At 38.9% G+C, this 19499-nt stretch overlaps 3 protein-coding genes across 4 annotated transcripts; 2 read left to right on the forward strand and 1 right to left on the reverse strand.

Moving 5' to 3' along the window:
- Positions 1-1544: 1544 nt before the first annotated feature.
- Positions 1545-6703, reverse strand: LOC136268763 (uncharacterized). 2 transcript variants are annotated; one of them, XM_066064224.1, is made up of 2 exons: positions 6601-6703; positions 1545-4051 (listed from the first exon to the last, which is right to left on the reverse strand). In XM_066064224.1, exon 2 carries the CDS (start codon positions 4044-4046, stop codon positions 1620-1622), a length of 2427 nt encoding a protein of 808 aa, XP_065920296.1. In that variant the 5' UTR covers positions 4047-4051; positions 6601-6703; the 3' UTR covers positions 1545-1619. The 2 variants fall into 2 exon arrangements, with proteins under 2 accessions (XP_065920296.1, XP_065920297.1); XM_066064225.1 differs by having other exon boundaries at positions 6597-6688.
- LOC136268764 (uncharacterized) lies at positions 6682-12979 on the forward strand. Its single transcript, XM_066064226.1, has 2 exons — positions 6682-6807; positions 10509-12979. Exon 2 carries the CDS (start codon positions 10511-10513, stop codon positions 12908-12910), a length of 2400 nt encoding a protein of 799 aa, XP_065920298.1. The 5' UTR covers positions 6682-6807; positions 10509-10510; the 3' UTR covers positions 12911-12979.
- A 2239-nt stretch (positions 12980-15218) lies between these two features.
- LOC136236116 (uncharacterized) lies at positions 15219-18825 on the forward strand. Its single transcript, XM_066026215.1, has 2 exons — positions 15219-15301; positions 16253-18825. The coding sequence occupies exon 2, from the start codon at positions 16255-16257 to the stop codon at positions 18652-18654; it is 2400 nt and encodes a 799-aa protein (XP_065882287.1). The 5' UTR covers positions 15219-15301; positions 16253-16254; the 3' UTR covers positions 18655-18825.
- Positions 18826-19499: the final 674 nt, after the last annotated feature.

Consider the following 19499-nt stretch of genomic DNA (forward strand, 5'->3'; position numbering starts at 1 on the left):
AGAGCTCTGATTGAGGGAGAAAGAAAATGGCCCAAGCAACCAATTTTAATTGTTGAATACTCTGAAATTAATAATCTTTGCCAGATTTACACTCACGAGAGGCTTGTAAGGGTCGAATGGGCACATTAGTCCCAGCAGTTGAATCTTACGAAGTTGATAAGTTGATAACAATGTCAGGATGATAAGATGTGGTTAGTATAGATGGTGTTTTATATTGGTAGCTACTATGGGCAGATCTACAAATCAAGAGACCCCAATGTGGCTCTATAACTACTTTTACCAAAAAACTGTGTGAACTATATCAGATGAATACTGGACAGCTAGCTCACAAGGAGAGCACTCAGAGCAGTCATCATTTGTATGAGTTTTGTCAATTGAAACATGATGGATAGTGAACATGCACCATACATGCAGTAGCTGATTGCAGGAGATAATAGTACAAAATTACCCTTCTAACATATAATGTTGCATTATGTATTTTGTACAATTGGCTCTTTTCAAACATACTTTATGTAAAAGCTTTAAATAGCTGTGGGACCAGGTGTTGCACTTGTGTTGTAAAGCCTTAATAAATATGTAAATAATATATGCACACATTTAGTTATCCAGGGGACAGGGGAGGATCTATCATCTATTAAAGGAGAGGAGATGCACATCAGTAGTTGACTGGTTGGTAGAAATTTTGTAAATGTGTTGCAAGTGACTTCATCCCATGGAATAGCAGATTTTTCAGGCAGGCTTATTTCTGTTTCTTCTGTAAAGAACTTCACAGTTCTATTAGGTATTTAATTGCTTTAGTACCTCTATATATTTCTAAGCAGTTAGTTAATTTGGAATAGGAATTCATGACATAAGAGTTTTGGACTATTGGTGTTTAGGTCTATGTAATCTGATAATTATTGCATTTTTTTTGCTAAGCCACCTAACTACAAGGTCTATATAATCTGATAATTATTGCTGCAAAAATTTCATGTCAGATTAGTGAGGATGTTAGATGATTGCAGTATAGTGGTAGCTGCATAGACAAAGTTTGCTTGGTGTAGCAAACAGTGTAAGATTAAATTTATAGAGATATCAGATTAAAGAAGTTTCGCTGCGCCGTTCTTGCAGACTTCAAGTTGATAAAAATGTTATGTTGAATGATGGTTGTCATGCAATGGAATTTTGCATAGATTGTATTGCAACTATTGCTACAGAGCAGTATTTTTTAAAGGTGACTCTGCTTTCACCTAATTAAGTGAATTCTTAAAGACTCCTGTTAAAGTCGGTGCTACCTGCTAAAATGTTAGATGTGCTGTGAAGCCCTGTAAATGCTATAGAGTTTATCAAGCAATAGTATACATTCAATATTGGAGAATTTTGGGATGAAGCATATTTAACCTGAAAAACACCTTCAAACAATTAGAGAGAGAATGCATGCTTACCTCTATACCATTGATGGCTTTGGCAGAAGCTCATGCAGATGCATGAATATGAAGTTATGAACAGATGATATAGACGTAACCTATACGCACTAAGCTAGGTTTTAATATTTAACCTGAGTATCAATATAATTATATTTATATATAACAAAACCAAAAGTTAATAATTTACACACATTATATTCAACGGAGCATCAATTATAATCCTAGAAGCTGTTTACCCCAGGAGATAATCTTCAGATTAGATGGCAGCATACTGACAGTACTCCCAACATCATATCCAAGGACTTGATATTGTTTAAGGGTATAGTTGTTGCTCTTACCACACTGCATAAACACCATACCACTAGCTGTGTAGAACTGGTTGTTAGCAGTAAAAGGAACAAGACCCTTCAGGTGTGATGGGTCACATTCATTAGTGGCGTATACGTTAGAGTTAGAGATAACACAGGTGTTGTTGGTCCACACTTCACCCCATCCTGATGGTAAGTCTGTCAGAGTAGCTCCACCACTAGTTAGACAGTATGGCTTAGAAAAGAAAGCTCCAAGATCATAACTGTGCACGGCATCTGGGTAGACGTAAATGTTGTTGGTAGCTGTCTTGCTGTGACCGAGATAATTTTTATAACCACCATAGACAAGGAAGTTATAAGTGTCAGTATAATAACAAGAACCGTCATCATGATCAATAGGCCAAGTAGAGTGATAGTTGTTGATGAAGAAATTGTTAGTAATGTGATTCTCTGCTGGCATCAAAGAAGAAGACCCATCATTACTTCCTAACTCTGTCAAATATGGTTGTCTGTCCCAACTGTTGAATGGTCCATGGTCTCCTGTCTCTCGTACCATGTTAAACATTAAATTATTTTTAAGAAGGTTTCCTCCTCCGAATCCGTCATTGATGTTAACACCAGCTCTTGGTCCATTAAAGAATACATTACCAATTAACTGAGTTTGACAGGCTACTGACTGCACATAAGCACAAACTTGTTTGCCATAAATACCAATCTCATGAACTAGGTTCCCTATTACTTGAGTGCCCCTTGGCTGGTTTCTATTTGTTCCATCAATAAGGTTGGCTGTTCCCACTGCTGCAATGGCATTATCTCCAACCCACACAAATTCGTTTCCTTCTATGATTGCATCTCGCACATAATTACTGAGAAATACTCCATTTCCTCCTGGAGAATCAAAAAGACAATTCTGCAAAAGAAAATGTTCAGCTCCTTCAACAAACACTGCTCCTTCCCTGTGTACACTCCAATCACCACCACTGGGTACCTCGTAACTTGACATGTATGTTGTAGCAGAGTGAGCAAACACCACATTTGCTATAGTGATATTAGTAACTGGTTTATCTTGTGACCCAATTACCGCAATCAACTGATCCAACACAGGACCCACACCCTCATCTGGTAAACTAGTCCCATTCTGTACAAAGTATAGGATCATGTGATCACTGTCATAGTACCACTCTCCTGGGGAATCCAACTCTTCAAAAATATTATCCACAAACCATTCTGCTCCATTAGATGCTCCTCTAGCTTCTTGGAATCCTCCTTTGCTCCAGGTCAAGTTACGGTTGGCCTCATCTCGCTTGTCAATCTGGAATACCCATCCACCCCACCTTTTTCCCTGAAATGTGTGCAGTTCTCCTGTACTGGGGTCATTCCATGTACGATTCACAAAGTCAACATCTGCTGGATACTGCATTCCTATAGGGACAGCATATGTGGCACCACCCCCTCCAGTAGGATTCCCAGTTCCCCAGTAAGATTCAGGAGGGTCAAACACTGACACACTACCACCTATTCCAAGGTTGAAGTAAGGAAAGTGAGTCCCATTGCGATTTGGATTGTCTATCATAAGAAGCTTCCCAGGAATTGGTTTAGCTGGATACCACTTATCAGACTTCGGATAATACCCAGTTGGATCAGTGTGCAATCCCATTGTTTCTGGATTACCATTAGGATAACGAGCACGTACTGCCCTACGACCTCCTACAAATAACTGAGTGAAAGGTGATGGAGATTGTTGAGATAGGTCAGTCATAAATATCTTTGCTTGAGGATATAATTTGCTAGTGTATGGCTTCCAATCAAACTTGTACATTTTTCCACCACTAATTACTGGTGCCTCATCTTTGTAACCAGCCAAAGTCAAGTAACTATCAGTGGCAACTAATCTAATGGTGTCTTGAAGGTAATAGGTACCATTCCGCAGGTATATTGTGGTGGGAGACTTTACCATCTGGGATTGGAATAGTGTCAAGGCTTTCTCTATGCTCTTCACTGGATGTGACATGTCACCATTGTTATTATCATCACCATTTTTAGCATCAACAAATATTTCTACACCTTCTCTGTAGCTATCATAGTGGAATGGACGAGGCTCATACACTTTACCAGATTTGAGGCCGACATTACAATTTTGGAGTTGTAGTGCATCATAAACAGCTTGGAAGGTGCCGTATTGTGGTAGAAGCTTCTTAGCATAACTCCAAGCAAGTGTACGCAGATCACAGTCCAGACTAGGGTCAATATTAACAGGACTTAGTCCTTCACCAGTGCACAACATCAACCATGGGAGCAGTGATAGTAGGGACAGAAATGATGGTGTCAACATGGCAACTATACAAAAGAAAAGAACAATCATTTCACAAGCATTGAAGACAAAAATTCATTTTGTTTATGCTTACAATAAATCTCAATACTTCTATGTAGGAAAAATGCACTGTTTTCATGTATACTGTGATAATACTACAAGAAGATGATAACAGACCATGCTAGTAGGGATTGCTATTAGATGCTATATCACTACATTGTTGCAAGCAACCATAAAGGAACATGAACCAAGAAGACATGGTATGTGTTGTGCAGTCCAAGAAGCCACAAGAGTGTATAAGCATTTCAACAACAATTAAAATACTTAACATTACATAGCTACTTGTAATAAGTAGCTTGATGAAAACACACTTGAGATTACTTAGTGCTTGACTTAGTGCTTACTCGTACATACCAATTTTGAGAAGAACCAACCCAGCCATTTATTTTGTGGCCACACACTTTAGCGTTTCACAGGCCCAGTCACAAATTATGATATTCTATAGTTACAGCATATACTCCTTAAAAAGTACATATAGGCAAGTACCGGTATACTCTCAACTTCTCTCAACTCTTTTGAAGCTTACATCATGAAATATGTACATTATATATGTAGCTAAACTGGTACTATACATTTTGATGCTGTACTGACAATTGTGTTTATTAGCTATGTATAATTTAAGCCATTATTTCATGATGTTGACATCATCAATGATTCAACATGTGTTTAGAATGACAAAATGAAGCAATGGAATGACTAGTGGTTATACAACAGTAGCATGCAGACTCAGTGAAGAGTGAAGGAACCGGACTATATAATTTCAGCAATAACAATATAGGTACGTCCCCAGGACCAAACTTGGTGATTTGACCACTGTCAAAACAGCCTATATACATGCAATTATAGGTGAAGTGCAGAGTATTCCCATAGCGAATAAACTTATGCAAACCTGTGCTTGTTACTCCTGATCAGCATCATTTGCTCGGGGCGGCACAGGAGCTAGTTATACCAAATCCTTTGCTGTCATGCAGTGGCAATTAAGACAAAAAAAATGCATTTAACAATTCAGTGTCAACTATAAGCCCTAGTGTTAACATATAAAACAACTGGACTTATATATGCTTTTCCTACATTCAACAGAGTTTTGGTGTTAAGATTCTGACTGCAGGCTTTAGTCTTCTCCCTAGTAGGCAGTGTTGGGCAAGTTACTTTGTAAAAGTAACTAGTTACATATTACATATTACTTGCAACTGAACTATTTAGTTACAGTTACATATTACCCATAAAATAAAGTAACTGTAATAATATTACATACTTTGTGTCCACAGCCTTAAGCTGTCACGTGTGAAACTACCACTTTATCACATGACATGATTGTGTTGTTGTACAATATGCAAATTTTGGTTATAAGTAAGAAGCTGGTGAATAAACTTCATTCAGTAGGCCTCGTTACTTCGTTGTGGCTAGGCATTACTCAGAGGATAACTAACAGGATTAGTAACTTCGTTACTTTTAGTAATAATATTACGTAATATTAGACTCGTTACAGTAACTATATTACTTAGGTAACGCGTTACATTTGTAAGTAAAGTAGCTTGCATTATATTACCTGTTTTTATAGCGTATTTCGTTATATTACTCTGTTACCACAAAAGTAATAATATTACGTAACGCGTTACATAAGTAACGCGTTACTCCCAACACTGCTAGTAGGATAGCACTGCTAATGAATAATAAATAAGGAAATATCTGCATGGATAACACTGACCACTAGAAAACATTCCAATGACAACGCTATTCTTTGGTACACCCATGAATTTATTGGTGTGCACCAAATGAATGTTAGCCATGCCATGGTAATATATAATCTATTAGCTAAATGCCCATGTAAACTAGTCTGGCTACGCTAGAATAGTAATGTACATGAGCTCCATATGAAAAGAAATTGATAAGCTTTTCATGGGCCACTGTGAAATTATGTTCGTGGGAAGGCCATGGTCCCAGTCATGCATGGACCTTAGTAATGGAAAATTCATGTAAATTTTACCGCAATGCAACTTTATTGGGTGAACACCAATGAAACTTGACTATTATGTGGGCCAACCAAAAAAAACACTGTCATGGGAACATAGTAGTGTAACTAGATGAGTAGCTAGCTAGCTAACTTTTTGTTCAGTCGGCCCCACGAAATAGTCAGTGCCTGGAGCTACAGTAGACTTGCAGTACTGCACTAGGACTAGCTCCTCGTTGTTGTAGCTAGCTACAGCTACTTGCAACTCAGTACTGGATTCTACATATTGTTTAACAAAATAGCTTCATGCAGAGCCTTAATTCACTGTCTTTTACCACACCAGTTATACCAGTCACCGATTAGAAGTTAAATAGTCAAGGTTCCGAATGGAATGCTTGCAGTGCACAACCATTGCAGCATAGATTATCGAGAGAGGTCTGATTACAGCACATGACCTCTGAGTCACGCGTTGCCAGGTAGGGCGTGACGCTGGAAGATATTCAGTCACAGACTGAATCCACCCAAACTTGAGTAGCATGCAGAACAGCAATAACACTTACATACTTTTTTGATGTCTTCTTCGAGTGGCCTCTCTGCTACTCTTATTTAAATTATGCACGTGCGCAATATGAAAGTTAATCGTAAAAAACGGCGCGCGCTAAAAGATGATCTATGGCGCGGCTGATACAAGGATTTAGTAACACGTGACGAACAAGTCGGTGAACGTATGGAATAGCAGACATAAAGTTAGTAAACCTGTAAACTAGCACGGTAAGCTCGTAATTAAGGGGTGGGGTCATTCTACGGAACGGAACGGAATGATGGACTAAACCACGGAACGCTTTCTCAAATTGAAGCTTGCAACTTGCCATTGCTGAAACTGCCTTTAGTTGGTTGTCATTAGTAACGAAGTATTAATTGTGGGATTAGCTGTCTCAGTGATGTTCATCCATGGTTCATCTACTGATATATCAAGAAGGGTACTCAGTTGTTGTTACCAAAGTTAATCAGTAGTATGTGAGCTGTTTTGACTTTAGAAAACAGTCTGGGCTGGCTTTTCAAGTCATAAAATCAGTATACTAAATGTATACTACAGATAAAGCAAGCAGGAAGACACTGGTGACAGGAAAGAGCCAGCTGAATTACAACTTGATGAATTTTGCGCAGTGTGTGAGGAGCAAATATTTTGGCAGACACTGCAAGAAGGCTATATTCTGCAAACATCATAAACTGTATGCGAGGAAGTATTAACAGCTGGTGCAGTGGACTAATGCCAGATGTATTCAGTAGTGAGCTGATTTTTTTCTGTTGCACAAATTCAAAGATGAGTCCAACTGCTAGCCTTCTAAATGCCAAAACTCCAAGATCAACCAGATCTCAATTAAGCCTTCCATGCCCATAGCCATCAGGCATATGTGATTTGGACCAAGATGTATGTGTGATTTCAATGTATCTAGTCAGACCTGAAATGAAACACTTGATTAATTATATACCACCTAGGGTTTCTTAAATGTAACACTTCACATGCTTCACTTCATACAAAACAGGTTAAATTTGTTCATCTATTTTCAAGTGATTCTCAGTCCAGCTTTTCCATGGATCACATGTATTTCTTACAAAGCGGGCTGGATCTACTCTATAGTTGAGATTTCAAAGTAGACTGCCAATGTACCAACACTGTTGTAGCATATTTTAGTGAGGACAAATAAATACAGCAATGTGGCTAGATTATTTATGTATATTAAATCCTTATTGTAATTGTACTAATTTTATTGATTTGTCTGTATGTTTTCTTCATTTTCCTTTGAAGTTGTACAGTATAGGTAAACAAAAATAAAGTTTTCTTCCATCTTTTTCACTCTAGGATTTCTCTTGACTTAATTATTTGCATACAGGACTCCAAATTGAGATAATATAAAGAAAGTGAATTAATATACAGTCAGTTTGCTTTTGGATTTTGTCTCCAACCACAACCAAAATTCCATGAATCTCATTGTCGGTCGTCTGAACATTCTGAAAGTGATACCTCACATAATCAACCATATAATCTGTTTATTAGACTGAATAAAGTCATGATCAACTAGCCTTTTCCTGTCACCAGTAACTTTCAGGTTAATTTCTCTGTGGACATTATGCTCTGAACTGAGTGGTCTTCTAAACAATTTATCTTGTCAAGATCAGTAGAAACAACTGACATTCAATCGGCTACTGTGTTGTAGTCACAAAACTTGCCTTGGTCATGCAAGAAATAAATAAATCGAAGAGACCTGCTTGATATATCAGGTAGGAGAACAATCACTGCATCAGACAGCTATTATTATTTTATTATCCTATTCCATTTTCCTGGGTGATAAAATGCAATTGATAGCCAAGCTGCAAGTTTTGATTTAGAAAGCATTCCATTCTGTAGAATACCCCATTCTGGATTCAACTCATTACTGAGATATCTGGCATTAGTCCACTGCACTGTTAATGAATCACTGCATGATGTTTATAATATAGTCCCCTTGTGGTATCTGAATGTTTGTCTTCACACACTGCACAAAATTCCTTTAGATTCTGCTTAGACTAAGTTGATTCAGCTTGTCACCATACAGGTATACTTGTTTCCTTTGTAGTGTAGCTACATCAAATATGCCGATTAGAAAGGACTGTACATTCTAAAGTCAAGTATAGAAAAAACAACCCACATACTAGTAAAAACAAGACATGCTTTAAGTTCCCTACTTGATGCGTCTGAAGATGATCAGCTAATCCCATTATTAGTACTTCGTTACTAATGACTACCAACAAGAACCCACAATCAATCCTTAAATTGTTTCTATCTTTCTTGGGGTACGTTTGGTTACCTGCTGGAGGTGCCACCGATAACTTGTACAGCAATGGTAAGCTGCAAGCTTCAATTTGAGTAAGTATTCCATTCCGTAGTTTAGTCCATTGTTCCATTCCATTCTGTAGAATAGACCCCACCTAATTAAGGGGTGGGGCTCAGCGGTCAAACTGGATAACTACACCTATATATCATTTTATACTACAAAATGTGCTGAAACAAGGGAGCACCTGACCGTTAACCTGGTACTGTTTATTTGCACCTATATTCTGACTGCTTTCCTGAGCAGATGGCTACATTTGGCAGGTCAATATGTACACAAATGACATACTTGGGGACTATTACATTGGTAAATTTAGACGGGTAACCTTATTATACAGTAACCTGATTAGACAGGTTTCACTGTTCCCGGAAACTGCCACTGTCAAGGCACTGGCTGCCAGTGAAGTTTCTGGTCACAGTTTTGTTGGCAGGGAACACAAACCTATATAATCCCTACTGTTACAGTATTACCACAGTGATGACACTAAACAATAGTACTATTTTGTATTATCATTAATTTACAGATGCACACATTGACATAAAGGTGGTTTAAAAATCAGACACCAAAAGTAATGATTAATGTATACTGCTGTCAATGACTCATTAGTATGGATAAAATATGCACACAACTCTTATTTTGTGTTTTGTTGTGGAATACTAGTTATACAATTGGTTTGTACGTGTGGCTACACTTTGAGAAACCCATTATTTGGTCTATCAGTGTGGTCTTTGGTGGTCTTCATATACTAGCCACGCAAACACAGGTTTGCATATCCCTAAGGCCTGAATATGTGACCAAACTACTGCCACTTGGACTGCTTTCCATGAGTGGATAGACATGTGCCAGTCACTGGGAATGCTCTGGCACCTTGAACTGCCACTGGCCAGCTGAAACACATAACCATAGAGGCGTGCACACCCTTGTATAGCTGCTCAGATGATTTCTGCATGCATTTCATTCACTTTGAGTGGCAGAGGTGGTCTTTAGAGCCTGATACTAAGGCTGAAGAGTACGTATGACCTGCTTGACCATTTTCTGTTGACATACCAATTGCCCACCCACCACCACTCATGGTGGTGTGCCTGTGTTACAGATACCATTGTGAAAAAGTTGCTAAAATCATGGTTATATCAGCAAGCTAGCTTACACTAGTAGGTTAAACACTACAGTTGGCTGCATTCATTGTGAAAATTTTAAATTCATAGCTTTTGGCCGTGCTAAGCTATACTGGATTGAAATGTTTAAATTTGCATATCTCATAATCTATTGACATGCGTACATCAACGGTTTCCAAAATTAGGTTACATATCACCTTTGATATTATTACTTTACCTGCATGGAGATGCAATTAATGAGGCTTTCAGCTACTTATTATGGGGCTTTGACTGGTATGGATTTGTTAACCACAATGCAAACTTTTTTCACACATTGCAAGCTAAGATGGCTTACACGTTGTAGCTACATGTCTGTGCTATCATATGTACTATGCTTATTGCACTGTATATAAAGTTTACGTGATTAACAATGTGATTTTATTGTACTATATATGTAGCTAAATGCTATGGTGGTAAATATCTGAATGTTTTTTCTTCTGTGTAGACATGTTCACCACAAAGGTTGTTTTGTGTCTACTGTCACTGCTCCCATGGTTGATGTTGTGCACTGGTGAAGGACTAAGTCCTGTTAACATTGATCCTAGTCTGGATTGTGACCTGCGTACACTTGCTTGGAGTTATGCTAAGAAGCTTCTACCACAATACGGCACCTTCCTAGCAGTTTATGATGCACTACAACTCCAAAATTGTAGTGTCAGCCTCAAATCTGGTAAAGTGTATGAGCCTCGTCCATTTCACTATGATAGCTACAGAGAAAGTGTAGAAATATTTGTTGATGCTAAAAATGGTAATGATAATAACAATGGTGACATGTCACATCCAGTGAAGAGCATAGAGAAAGCCTTGACACTATTCCGATCCCAGATGGTGAAGTCTCCTACTACAATATACCTGCGGAATGGTACCTACTACCTTCAAGACACTATTGTGTTAGAAGCTACTGATAGTTACTTGACTTTGGCTGGCTACAAAGATGAGGCACCAGTAATTAGTGGTGGAAAAGTGTACAAGTTTGATTGGAAGCCATACACTAGCAAATTATATCCTCAAGCAAAGATATTTATGACTGACCTATCTCAACAATCTCCATCACCCTTCACTCAATTATTTATTGGAGGTCGTAGGGCAGTACGTGCTCGTTACCCTAATGGTAATCCAGAAACTATGGGAGCACACACTAATCCAAGTGGTTATTATCCAAAAGCTGAGCACTGGTACACACCTAGAACAACTCCTGGAACTCTTGTCATGATAGATGATCCAAATCGCAATGGAACTCACTTTCCTTACTTTTCCATTGGAATAGGTGGAAGCGTATCAGTGTTTGACCCTCCTGAATCTTACTGGGGAACTGCTAAGCCTACTGGAGGGTCTACCTACACAATTCCAATAGGAATGCAATATCCAGCAGATGTTGACTTTGTTAATCGTACATGGAGTGACCCCAGTACAGGAGAACTACACACATTTCAAGGTCACAGATGGGGTGGTTGGGTATTCCAGATTGATAAGCGAGATGAGTCCAACCATAATTTTACTTGGAGCAAAGGAGGATTTCAGGAAGCGAGGGGAGCACAGTCTGGAGCAGAATGGTTTGTGGATAACATTTTTGAAGAGTTGGACTCTCCAGGAGAGTGGTACTGTGACAGTGATCACATGATCTTATACTTTGTACAAAATGGAACTAGTTTACCAGATGAGGGTGTGGGTCCTGTGTTGGATCAGTTGATTGCTGTAATGGGGTCACAAGATAAACCAGTTACTAACATTACCATAGCAAATCTGGTATTTGCTCACTCTGCTACAACATACATGTCAAGTTACGAGGTACCCAGTGGTGGTGATTGGAGTGTACACAGGGGAGGAGCAGTGTTTGTTGAAGGAGCTGAACATGTTCTTGTGCAGAATTGTCGTTTTGACTCTCCAGGAGGAAACGGAGTATTTCTCAGTAATTATGTGCGAGATGCAGTCATAGAAGAGAATGAGTTTGTGTGGGTAGGAGATAATGCCATTGTAGCTGTGGGTACAGCTGAACTTATTGATGGAACAAATGGAAACCAGCCAAGGGGCACTCAAGTAATAGGGAACCTAGTTCATGAGATTGGTATTTATGGCAAACAAGTTTGTGCTTATGTGCAGTCAGTAGCCTGTCAAACTCAGCTAATTGGTAATGTATTCTTCAATGGACCAAGAGCTGGTGTTAACCTTAATGATGGATTTGGAGGAGGAAACCTTCTTAAAAACAACTTGATATTCAACATGGTGCGAGAAACAGGAGACCACGGACCATTTAATAGTTGGGACAGACAGCCATATTTGACAAAGGTATGCAGTGGTAATGGATCTTCTTCTCTTACTCCAGCAGAGAATCATATTACTAACAATTTCTTTATTAACAACTATCACGCAACGTTTCCCATTGATCATGATGATGGTTCTTGTTATTATACTGATACTTATAACTTTCTGGTCTATGGTGGGTATAAGAATTATCTTGGTCATAGCAAGACAGCTACCAACAATGTGTATATCTTCCCAGGTAAATTCAAACTCTCATATTGTGCAAACAGTGATGGGGCTTCATTGACTGACATACCATCAGGATGGGGTGAAGTGTGGACCAACAACACCTGTGTTATCACCAGCTCTGATATTTATCACAACTCAGGTTGTGATCCATCTCATCTAAAAGGTTTGGTGCCTTTTACTGCTAACAATCAGTTCTACACAGCAAATGGAACAGTGAGTATACAATGTGGTGAAAAGAAAACCTTTACACTTCAACAGTACCAAGCACTTGGATATGATATTGGTAGCACAGTCAGTAAGCTACCATCTAATGAAGAGATAGTATCATGGGGCAAACAGCTACTTGGAGTTCTTTGACATTTGTGGTGACTGAATGATGCATTGCTATTGTAGTACCTAACTACTTATTTTAAGAACATCATACAATATTTTAGTTGTAGTGTTGGTAAACAGCAACTGGTACAACTACCTGAAATGTCCACCCCTAGCCTGTGTGCATGAATTTACTGATCAGCAGCAATTTAGTGAGGGACTGGTATAGTTGGTGTCAATGAATATGCATGCAACAACATTCTCATGCATGCATACAGTCAGTCATCTGCAAGAGCATTGAAAGGGGAATTAGCTGCATTGTTAGCTCGGAGAACTTCTGTCCCACTAAAGTGTACCAAAATTCCAATCACAATACGGACACCCGGCCATTATCACCAGTGGTGCTGGTCCATATTCTGACATTTTGGTGTCCTGTGGACACTTCAGTTTTTGCAGTGTACATGCTTATCTTAAACTGTAATGTGGTATAAAGGCACATGCATGCACAAGGAATATTAGTTATATTATCCAGCTATGCAGTTCAAACCCAATGTAGCTATATTGAGAAGTTTATAGTTAATTTTCAGTGTTTGGTGTAGTATACTTAACTTTTAATGATGCAATTTTCTTCACCATTTTTTATACTATTTTTAGCTCAAATAAAAATGGCACAACACCAAACACCACCATAAAACAACATTTCTTTATCACATGTCAAACAAACCCCTCAAAGTTGTTGAATATTGGAATAATAATAGATCACCATCTTTCTTGGGGACCACAAGTTAACCATGTATGCAACAAGGCAACCAGACTAATCGGTTTTTTACAACGTAACTTAAGAAACTTTTCACATGCACTAAGCTATAAACAATTTATCTTACCTGTGCTGGATTATGCTGCTGCAATTTGGGACCCATACCACCTAAAGGACATAAATAAAATAGAAATGATACAACATAGAGCAGCTAGATTTGTCCTGAATCGACCATGGAGAAGGAATATGCAAGATAGTATAACTGATATGCTAACATCATTAGAATGGCCACCACTCCAATTAAGGAGAAAATGTGCAAGATTAACTCTATTATACAAGATTATCCACAACCTAACTGAAATACCTAACAGCTACTTACCAACATTATCACCTGTCACCATTACAAGCTAATGCACTTGTCAATTTCATGCCCCACCCCCAGGCGTCCCTACACCCCATGTGGGGATTTGACTTTGCTTCTTGTCCCCACCCCTGGGGCAATTGACAGTTGTCCAATTCACTGACCGATTTTCAGTAGTTGCATTTCTAAACAATAAAATCGCACTTGCTATAATTTTACTAGCTACAGGACAGGTTTATCACTAGTTGCATGCATGAGTTAGCTATGCACTTAGTCATCCTTGAGGTGTTGTCAAATCCCCTATTATGGGGGTGGAGACATAGTGGGGATTTGACAGCCGATTTTGCCCTAGTAGTGGGGAATTTGACACCACGATTTGTCAAATCCCCCTGTATTCCCCCACCCCCCTGGGGGGGGGGCATGAAATTGACAAGTGCATAATCATGAACAAAAATTCCTACACTATCATACATCAATAGACAATAGACAATTATAAGTACTCATTTTTTCCAAGAACAATACCAGAATGGAATGGACTATAGTATGTTCACGTTGAGCTGAATCCTCAAAAACATTTAATAACTCATGGATGCAATTACACACGATCTTGAAATTTGGCTCATTTGTAGTACTGCTTGACCCACTAAAATGTTTTTGTTCAAATGTTCGACATAATATTTACGGCCAATCAAAATTTTCACAATACATTTCCTATGGGGAAGCCATATAAATACATTGTCCATTACAGCCCTTTCCCAAACTTGAAATGGAGCCAAACCGTACATGTCTGTTGTTGACACCTTTGCTGTTACCAACAATCATCTGGTTGGCTGAAGTGTTAACTCTGTTGAGAAAAAATCCACTTAGCTGTTTTTCAGGATTCAGCTCAACATGAACATACTATACCACAAGACATCATCAGCCACACAAACTATTGACAGCTTCAAACAATTATTATACAATCCCTTTTAATTTAATGTACATTAGCACTTATACCCCAGGCGGGCTCTGCTAATTAAACAGTATAATAATAATAAGTTAGCTAGTTATTGGCCTTGCACTTAGATATAAACCTTTGGCTTGCATGCCGGTAAATAGAATAGCTATATAGATAGTAGTACTATTAAAAGTCATCTAAATTCAGTTTATAGGCCCAACGTACACTGGCGCGACTGACGGATATGCAATTACGACTCTGAACAGACGAAGTGGGGCACATTTAAATCCAATTGTGGGTTTTAGTAGCACGTGGCGAACAAGTCATTTAGCCCGCATCAGATCTAGCATCGGTGAACGTACGGAAGAGGACCTATAAAAAGTAAACAATCTATCATTGCTGATGTTTTGCCACGTGTTTTCTCGTTTACTATTTGTGCATGTATAGCTACGTAGTATAAAATATAAAACTAGTCTCGCGTGGCCAGACCACTAGGTATTTTCTTCGGGGTGGCGCTTATCGATTAGAGATTATAAGCGCTCTCTCTAATAGATAAGCGCCACCCCGAAGAAAATAGTGGTCTGGCCACGCGAGACTAGTATAAAACAGAGCACTGAGAATCTTTTAATGGCCAGCTAACTCGGCAACAATATAATCTACTCTATATATATAATCTATATATTATACTCTAGCTATCTCACAACACAATAATGTTCTTATTACAACGCAATAAGTGTAAACTAACAAGGTTTTCGTAATTAAGGGGTGGGGCTCAGTGGTCAAGCTGTAAAACGTTATCACATGACAGATTATATAGGGCAGTAAGGCTATCTATAGTCAAGAGTTCATAATATTTGTATGCAGGAGAGTATCTAACTGCCAGTGTGGCCTGTACAAATACGCTGCTACAAGTTCACTTTTGATCATATGTACACCTTTGGCTTGATTCTACTGATGACAAGGAACTGTTGATATAGGTGATGACTTGGATGGGTGTTGATAAGGTCAAGCCTTTCTTCTAAGAGAAGCCTGAGGTGTTACTTACAGCAGTGTGTTTGCTGAATGTACCATAGGAATTACATTGGAAATGTACTACTTATGGTGGGAAATTTAAAATAAATGATGTTGTGTACCACAACTGGTTGTCACATTGTCAACCAAACTCTTTTGTCACACATTTCAATCAAGTTAAGACAGCTTACATGTTGTAGCTACATGTCTATGCTATCATGCTTGCTATATGTTCAGTGCACTGTAAAGTCCGTGTGATTAAGATCATTGCACTATAAATAGCTAAATGTCATGATGGTAGCATTCTTTCTTCTGTTGTAGACATGTTCACCACAAAGATTGTTCTGTCTCTACTGTCACTGCTCCCATGGTTGATGTTATGCACTGGTGAAGGACTAAGTCCTGTTAATGTGGACCCTAGTCTGGACTGTGACCTGCGTGCACTTGCTTGGAGTTATGCTAAGAAGCTCCTACCACAATATGGCACCTTCCAAGCAGTTTATGATGCACTACAACTCCAAAATTGTAGTGTCAGCCTCAAATCTGGTAAAGTGTATGAGCCTCGTCCATTCCACTATGATAGCTACAGAGAAAGTGTAGAAATATTTGTTGATGCTAAAAATGGTGATGATAATAACAATGGTGACATGTCACATCCAGTGAAGAGCATAGAGAAAGCCTTGACACTATTCCGATCCCAAATGGTGAAGTCTCCTACTATAATATACCTGCGGAATGGTACCTACTACCTTCAAGACACTATTGTGTTAGAAGCTACTGATAGTTACTTGACTTTGACTGGCTACAAAGATGAGGCACCAGTAATTAGTGGTGGAAAAGTGTACAAGTTTGATTGGAAGCCATACACTAGCAAATTATATCCTCAAGCAAAGATATTTATGACTGACCTATCTCAACAATCTCCATCACCCTTCACTCAATTATTTATTGGAGGTCGTAGGGCAGTACGTGCTCGTTACCCTAATGGTAATCCAGAAACTATGGGAGCACACACTAATCCAAGTGGTTATTATGCAAAAGCTGAGCACTGGTATACACCTAGAACAACTCCTGGAACTCTTGTCATGATAGATGATCCAAATCGCAATGGAACTCACTTTCCTTACTTTTCCATTGGAATAGGTGGAAGTGTATCAGTGTTTGACCCTCCTGAATCTTACTGGGGAACTTCTAAGCCTACAGGAGGAGGCGGGTCTACCTACACTATTCCAATAGGAATGCAATATCCAACAGATGTTGACTTTGTTAATTGTACATGGAGTGACCCCAGCAAAGGAGAACTACACACGTTTCAAGGTCACAGATGGGGTGGATGGGTATTTCAAATTGATAAACGAGATGAGTCCAACCATAACTTGACTTGGAGTAAAGGAGGATTTCAGGAAGCGAGGGGAGCACGGTCAGGAGCAGAATGGTTTGTGGATAATATTTTTGAAGAGATGGACTCTCCAGGAGAGTGGTACTATGACAGTGATCACATGATCCTATATTTTGTACAGAATGGAACTAGTTTACCAGATGAGGGTGTGGGTCCTGTGTTGGATCAGTTGATTGCTGTGATGGGGTCACAAGATAAACCAGTTACTAACATTACCATAGCAAATCTGGTGTTTGCTCACTCTGCTACAACCTATATGTCAAGTTATGAGGTACCCAGTGGTGGGGACTGGAGTGTACACAGGGGAGGAGCAGTGTTTGTTGAAGGAGCTGAACATGCTCTTGTGCAGAATTGTCGTTTTGACTCTCCAGGAGGAAATGGAGTGTTTCTCAGTAATTATGTGCGAGATGCAGTCATAGAAGGGAATGAGTTTGTGTGGGTGGGAGATAATGCCATTGTAGCTGTGGGTACAGCTGAACTTATTGATGGAACAAATGGAAACCAGCCAAGGGGCACTCAAGTAATAGGGAACCTAGTTCATGAAATTGGTATTTATGGCAAACAAGTTTGTGCTTATGTGCAGTCAATAGCCTGTCAAACTCAGTTAATTGGTAATGTATTCTTTAATGGACCAAGAGCTGGTGTTAACCTTAATGATGGATTTGGAGGAGGAAACCTTCTTAAAAATAACTTGATATTCAACATGGTTCGAGAGACAGGAGACCATGGACCATTCAACAGTTGGGACAGACAGCCATATTTGACAAAGGTGGGCAGTAGCAATGGATCTTCTTCTCTTACTCCAGCAGAGAATCGCATTACTAACAATTTCTTCATTAACAATTATCACGCAACATTTCCCATTGATCATGATGATGGTTCTTGTTATTATACTGATACTTATAACTTTCTGGTCTATGGTGGATACAAGAATTATCTTGGTCACAGCAAGATATTTACTAACAATGTGTATATCTTCCCAGGTAAATCCAAACCATACTGTGCAAACAGTAATGGGGCTTCATTAACTGACCTACCATCAGGATGGGGTGAAGTGTGGACCAACAATACCTGTGTTATCACCAGCTCTGATATTTATCACAACTCAGGTTGTGATCCATCTCATCTAAAAGGTTTGGTGCCTTTTACTGCTAACAATCAGTTCTACACAGCAAATGGAACAGTGAGTATACAATGTGGTGAAAAGAAAACCTTTACACTTCAACAGTACCAAGCACTTGGATATGATATTGGTAGCACAGTCAGTAAGCTACCATCTAATGAAGAGATGGTATTGTGGGGTAAGCAGCTTCTTGGACTTTGACATTTGTGTTAACTGAATGATGCATAGTTTGTAGTACTGTACCTAACTGACTGCTTTTTGGTTAATTTTTGTTGTCAAGTCCATTTTGAGCATCATACAAAGTCAAAGTTGTAGTGGTGACAATTATCAAATAGTTAGCATGCATGGCTTACCAAACAACTACTCTGTGTATGATACTGAGCTAAATTTACTGAGTCATAATGTAGCAATTTAGTGAGGGACTGGTAGTCGGTGTCAAGCATGCGTGCAACTATACATTCTCAGTAGTCAATGAAAGTTATTTCAAGGCTAACAATGCAGATATAATGTATTCAGTTATCTCAAACTTATAAGGAATGCATAGGGAATGTTAGTTTATTAAACCATGTAGGGTATGCATTTGAGGCTCAGTAGAAGTTTATAGTGCAAAATTTTTAATACCATTTCCTATGCAGTTCAAGTGAAAATGGAACAATAAGCTAACAATTTTTCAAATGTATAGCTATAGCCATGATGGCAACTATGGTGGCTACTTCTGGCTTGTATGTACTGAAATTTGGTTTCTGAGAACAATTATACTGTAGCTATGTAGCTATCTAACTACGTGCATTTTGTAGCATCATGCTTCAAAATTCAAGTAGTCTAATTATGATGATGATGTAGAACCACCAACTAATAAGTTTCTGTTGGCGGGCGGCGCAAACCTATAATGGTAATCACGAGGCGATCAACTAGCTTTCATTTGGCTCGGGCTCGATTTCATTCAGCTTCTGCCTTCACCATCATATTAACTACTCCAGTTACTACAACAGAATAGTTGGCGTCTATGGATAAACCTCCCAAAAGAGCTCAGGCTTCCCGCTCAG

Source organism: Dysidea avara, chromosome 10 (genome assembly GCF_963678975.1).
Source record: "Dysidea avara chromosome 10, odDysAvar1.4, whole genome shotgun sequence".
NCBI classification, from domain to species: domain Eukaryota; kingdom Metazoa; phylum Porifera; class Demospongiae; order Dictyoceratida; family Dysideidae; genus Dysidea; species Dysidea avara.